Genomic DNA, 6,335 nt, shown 5'->3' with positions numbered 1-6,335 from the left:
TTGAAAAGGCAATACTACACATTGTTTCACACACACACACACACACACACACACACACACACACACACACACACACACACACAGGCGAATACATTATGAATAAGATTACATCACACAAAGAGGTCACAATGTAGCTTGCAGGAAATCATAGTCATGCTCTAATTTTCTTGTTTGCAGATAGCGATCATATCTACACTTTGCTGGTGTTTTGCCCCCTGTGGCCCTGTGGGAGCATTTGAACTTTACAACGTAAAGTACGACCTTTTAGACACATAATATTTGAGGAATCCAGCAGAACCTCCTCTGTCTGTTTATCCACTTGAAACTCAGCCAACATCTTCAGTAAAAATTCTCCTACAGCATGTTACCAAAACAAGATCGTCAAAGTGATACATGACATGTAGTACATACAGAACTGACATGGTGGAATGGGAACAGGTGTTGTGGCTCAATGAAAAATGCGGTAGCGAAACAGGTGGGTACATTCTGAACTTTACGGCATTATTGTGTCATTTAAATGCATGCCATATACATAGAAATCTTAAAACAAAAAGTATAATTTACTATAAAAACTTAGATTGCCTTCATGTTTAAATATGTGTGTGTGTTCTGTGCTTCACGTAGCTGCAAAATGAATCTACCCTTGGGGACAGTCAAGTTCAGGCTGAAAGTTACTGACAGCTTAACAATCTTGTTTTTCTCTGGCCATTCTGGTTTGGTTGTTTACACTGTTGTTTATTTCCATGTCAGTTTTGAAAACTGGGTATAAATTTGACATTATAAGATTTCATCTAGAGATGTCTACACTTATGGAAGCGTATTGCATTCACTTGACAAATAAAAAGCCCTGTTTTTCTGAGTAATTTATTTATTTTTCTGTTTTTTGGTGTAATTTTTTCCCTGTTTTTCCTGGTGATTTTTTTTTTCTGTTTTTCGTGGTAATTTTTTTTCCTGAACGAGGAGACGAGAACTCCCACCTGGCACCTGCAAGTGACCCCTGCATCCGTGGTGACTCCTGCTCATGGATGTATTTTGCATCTGTGCTCCTGCTCCTAGACAATTTCAACTACGGGGTCAATAAGGGTAAGGCACGTAATTAGTTACACACAGGGTATGATAATCTAGCTATGTTTTCCACTGCATCCTTCTAGTGTAGGCCTATCGCTCAATGTAACAGGTTAGGTTAGTAACAGGTTGTAACAATGTTACTTGACAAACGTGTATGGGCATGATTTCAGTTGTCAGGCAACATTAAGCTGACAGTTTTTTTCCATCATAGGTAAGGCACGTAATTAGTTACCCTGTGTGTAACTAATTACGTGCCTTACCCTTACTGATCCCGTAGTTGAAATTGTCTAGGAGCAGGAGCACGGATGCAAAATACATCCATGAGCAGGAGTCATCATAGATGCATGGGTCACTTGCAGGTGCCAGATGGGAACTTCTCGCGAGATTTTAAAGTATCTCGTCTCCTCGTTCAGGAAAAAAAATTACCACAAAAAACAGAAAAAAATACCTCAAAAAACAGAATAAAATTACACCAAAAAACAGAAAAATAAATAAATTACTGTGAAAAACAGAAAAAAATACTCAGAAAAACAGGGCTTGCACATTATGAGGAAATGTAACCATAATACAGTCTTGAAAAGTGAGCAATTAGGTTTTCAGTGCAGCCAAAACGTGGCATGTGACATGTGTCAATGCATCCAAATAACTTAAAATCAGTGGTAAATTGAGTTTAATGCATCATCTGATGACATCTGCCCCCTACCTTCCTCACTACAGCACTGCACACTGGCGTGAGAGCATTTTACTTGTTCTTTCAAGCAAAGGTGATCAGCTTTCAAAAGGCTTTAGAGTATGTGCACACATATGAGTAATTGGACTCTTTTCTCTTAATGTACAAGAACAGAATGGTGACATACAGCTACAACAAGCACAGCAAAGACAAACAAGGTAAACATAAAATAAAAACATCTGGCTACTATGTACAGATATAATGCATACAACAACACAATAGATTTTTCTATTAGAACAGTAACACAGTGGTGCAATAGTGCAGAGTGCAAAGGGTGCTGGAATAAATGTGGGATGATTAATGTGACAGTTTGCTCTACATGAGCAGGTGGATATAAATTACTGGTAAAGTGAATGCTTGGTTATGATAACATGTAGAAAAGTTTTCAGTTTTGGTCAAAGAAAAGCAACAACATTTAGTGTTAACTGGACACATATATCTAAATAAATTTTAATCATGCAGTAGGTGGATTTCTGTGTGTTTTCTACTTTCCTATTGTTCTTGAATGCATCTTTTCAACCTGCAGGTTTTTACAGGAAGTGACGTCTCTAGCGTCGGGTCTTCTCTTTCTCGTGTGGTAGCAGCTCCGTAAGTATTATTGCTCTACAGTTAATTGTATAATTTGGATTTTAGTTTTATTTAAATACAGATAGCTTCCTGTAATACTTTTAACGGCACAAAGTAGGCTGGGGAGACGAAATAGCATTGTTTTCTTCCCTAAACAGCGTTGCTAGCTGAGGTTAGCATGCTAGCAAATTGTTAGCTGACTGTTAGCTAACTGGCTAGCGTGTGTCCTGTACTTTAACAATAACAAGCAAATATGTCTCACCAAGACAATAGCAGTGTAAATGCTGTTAATCTGATCAGCCAACTTTTTTGTCGACATATGTAAGATGTTGCTCCGCTTGTTACTGGATGTGCTTCTTTGATTTGAACATGTTGAACCAGGGAAACATACATTATAACATTTGACCGAGGGCAGAAACATTGCTGAGAATATAGAACCCTGTGAAAGATCTCCTCCATATGAGTCATATGAAGAAGATATTGAGCAGGGGAGCATAAAAACCTGGCAATATGCGACCCCATTATCCCACTGTATTTCAATTGTCGTGATTGAATCGTAAATGTTGATGCTCAAAACAACTACATCACTACACAGCCATATCATCTGTAATTAATTGGGGATTGTACTCTTCTTCTGCAGACCATTTGTTCATGATTGACTCTGCTGCCTCATTATTGACAAGTTTATGTGGTATTTATTTCAGGAGCTGCCTCCTTCTAGTTGTCCCACTCTGTAATTGTTCACGTGAACATCACTTGGTTTTTTGTTTTTGCGTCTTCTCTTTTCATGTGTTGGTAAACAGAGCCATCCAAGATGACTACAGCTGCAAGACCGACATTTGAGCCGGCGAGAGGAGGGAGGGGTAAAGGAGAAGGTGGAGGCGATTTGAGTGCCCTGTCCAAGCAGTATTCTAGTCGAGATCTTCCAGGTCACACCAAGATCAAGTACAGGTTAGTTTATTACACAGCAGTGTGTCGCTGCTGGTAAGACAGGCACTGATTTATCAGCAGTGTGTTACTTTCTGAACTGCTTCTCCTGTACCCTCTGTGTGCTCACTCTGGAGTGGATATATGCGGGAAGATACGCATTTATTTATTTTTTTTTTTACACCACACATATTCATGTCCTCAGGCAACCTACCCAGGATGCCCCAGAGGAGGTGCGTGCCCGTGACTTCCGCAGGGAGCTGGAGGAGAGGGAGCGTGTAGCTGCGCGTGAGAAGACCAGAGAAAGAGGACCAAGAGGTTGGTCTTTTAAAAATGTCTTTAAGTGTGTATTTCTCCCTCATTTCACCTGAAGTTTATATCCATGAAAACAACCACTTTAAATACTGCATTGACCCCAATTATCCAGAGCACACCACATCATCATCATCTTCGTCATCATCTTCAAAGAGGCCCAGGCTGGATCAGATCCCAGCAGCCAACCTTGATGCTGATGACCCTCTCACTGATGTAAGTGCTCGCTCTGCAAAACTTGATGGCAATTAGCACTTATCAAGATCCCTCACCAATGATGCTTGGTTGTGTACAGGATGATGAGGATGAGGACTCTGATGAGGACAGTGATGATGACGACACCGCAGCTCTCCTGGCAGAGCTGGAAAAGATCAAGAAGGAGCGGGCTGAAGAGCAAGAGCGCAAAGTAAAGTATCATTTCAGACTGACATGTTTGAGCCGGGCTGACAAGACTTTACTCATGTTACATTTGAGAGGAGGCAAATATTTCTTTGCTTAGTGACTTTGTTTGTTTCCCATCTTAGGAGCGGGAGCAAAAGGCAGAGGAGGAGAGGATTCGCATGGAGAATATCTTAAGTGGCAATCCATTGATCAATTTGGCAGGGCAGCAGCAGCAACAGCAGATGACCCAGACTCAGAATACATTCAGAGTCAAGAGAAGGTATCTCACAAACCCACATGTGTGGCCACAGCATGAGTGATGTATTTGAAAAAAAGTTCTCTTCACTGTCCACCAAGCAAAGACATTTCATTTGTTGATATCTTTCTAGGTGGGATGATGACGTTGTGTTCAAGAATTGCGCCAAAGGAGTGGACGAAGCACGGAAGGAGAAACGCTTTGTCAATGACACACTGCGCTCTGAGTTCCACAAGAAATTTATGGAGAAATATGTAAAGTAAAGGACTTGTTGTTTTATAGCTTGTTGTTTTTTTAATCTTAATTCTTTGGTCTCCACCCTCCTTTTGCTCTTTGTTCCAAAAATGATAGCTTGCATTCATTAGTATCTGTACAGTCAACACGCAAAATGTTGTATATATATGAGTTGGTGAGTTAAATCCTTTGAATAAAGCTCATGAACAGTTGAATGAAATTCTTAAGTTTGCTTCAGAATTTGAGTCTCTTGGTATTTTTTTTAATACTAATTTCAATAAACAAAGACTTGAAGACTGTGTTTAAAAAGGCTTGCTGGAATTTCTTTGAGACAAGTTGATGCTGGGGAGAATGATCTCCTCACAGCTTTGATATTCAAGTGTTTGTCATACCGTTTTCATAATTATCTTTTGGGTACTGCATTAATTATTGCAGTTCTCACTGCGCATGATCATAGCCTACAAACTGTTCTCACAGAATGGGTTTTATACATTCATAAAAATACAAAATTTCATGAACCTTTGGAAATGTAAAGGACTTGTACAGAGGACAGGATATCTCTCAAAGTAGTCTTGATTTGGAGCCACATAAAGCCATTTACTTTATTAAATGTCATCTGAAGTGAAAGTTTTGATTTCAGGTTGTCTGCCTGAGGTCTTGAGGCAAATCTCATACTCAGAAGATGGACTGTCGCAGATTGGGACCAACATTCAAATTCTAAAAATGGTACTTTTTGCATCTTTTCCATCTGCTGGCACATATGTGTGTCGGTCAGTTGTGTATAGCTTTGTTTCAGAACTATGTCACCTTAAGTACACTTACATGATGCTGAAAATATGATAGAAAAGAGCGATCAATTTCTACACATTGTTTAAGGGAATTTTGTTTGGAGGAACAAATACTATTTTCTTGCCCAGACCCAGAGGAAGGTCGTGAGGCCTTCTTGATTTTCAGGGGTGTAAGAAAACTTTTTAAAAATATGTAAGTAAGCCTCATATCTCAGTGTTTCATTCATGTCTGTGAAGAAAACGAAATTAAATTGTGACTTCTGGAGTTTGGATTAATATTCAAGATATAAATTTAGGATCTCACAGGATAAGAGCACGGAGAAGACCTGAACACAGCTACATTCACAGAACCTTCACTGTTAACAGCCTCGTCCTGCATTCAGTGATCAAGCATCAGGGAGAGAGGCAGAAGATGGACAGAGAACTGTATAAAAAGTTACTAAAAATATCAGGAATACCCATCTGTGATGTAATATTCACAGGAAATAATCTGCTCAAAATCCATCCAGATCGCTTGTGTTACACAAACTTCCTGCAGTTATTGCATTTGCTATTTGGGTCAGTTGTACAGTTCATCAGTTGCTCTGTACTGTTATTGTTATGTATGAATATAATATGAAACATCTGTAAAATATGTCACATAGTCAGGGGTCATCAGTTTACTCAATGATAGAAAAGGTCCTGTAAATATATATTATTATAAATAATAAATTGTGCTCAGGTAATTACCAGCATAAACTGATGCAATATTATAATAAATACCTGTATATTCCAACATGATTCATAACAATTCACTTAAATGATATTCTTGGTCGGTGGCTTGGTGGTGGAGCGGGCGCCCCGTGTGCAGGGCTGTTGCCGCGGCGGCCCGGGTTCGGGTCCAGCCTGTGGCCCTTTGCTGCGTGTCACTCCCTCTCTCTCTCCCCCTTTCACACTTGTCTGTCCTGTCAATTGAAGGCTTAAAAATGCCCGAAAAAAATCTTGGGATAGACATTTAAAATGTTTAAATGCTCACATTCAACCTTTAATGTATGAATGCAAATCAGATTAATGTTGTGGAGTACGTGAATGA

The 6,335-nt window shown here is 39.5% G+C and overlaps 1 protein-coding gene across 1 annotated transcript; it reads left to right on the top strand.

Annotated features, from left to right (window-relative positions):
• Positions 1-2,324: 2,324 nt before the first annotated feature.
• Positions 2,325-4,784, top strand: cwc15 (CWC15 spliceosome associated protein homolog). The gene is made up of 7 exons (XM_049591906.1): positions 2,325-2,386; positions 3,169-3,316; positions 3,498-3,610; positions 3,720-3,820; positions 3,900-4,010; positions 4,129-4,265; positions 4,375-4,784. The coding sequence occupies exons 2-7, from the start codon at positions 3,180-3,182 to the stop codon at positions 4,502-4,504; spliced, it is 729 nt and encodes a 242-aa protein (XP_049447863.1). The 5' UTR covers positions 2,325-2,386; positions 3,169-3,179; the 3' UTR covers positions 4,505-4,784.
• Positions 4,785-6,335: the final 1,551 nt, after the last annotated feature.

The sequence above is a fragment of the Epinephelus fuscoguttatus genome, linkage group LG12 (assembly GCF_011397635.1).
Source record: "Epinephelus fuscoguttatus linkage group LG12, E.fuscoguttatus.final_Chr_v1".
In the NCBI taxonomy this organism is placed as follows: Eukaryota; Metazoa; Chordata; class Actinopteri; order Perciformes; family Serranidae; genus Epinephelus; species Epinephelus fuscoguttatus.
Note: the sequence above shows the minus strand (reverse complement) of the source record. Positions and strands in the feature narration are given on the sequence as shown.

Bases quoted from the DNA above. Each gene is read 5' to 3' on its own strand.
- cwc15 (XM_049591906.1), top strand. From the start codon at position 3,180: ATGACTACAGCTGCAAGACCGACATTTGAGCCGGCGAGAGGAGGGAGG. The intron at 3,821-3,899 runs GTAAGTGCTCGC...GGTTGTGTACAG, and splicing joins CTGATGACCCTCTCACTGAT to GATGATGAGGATGAGGACTC. The intron at 4,266-4,374 runs GTATCTCACAAA...ATATCTTTCTAG, and splicing joins ACATTCAGAGTCAAGAGAAG to GTGGGATGATGACGTTGTGT.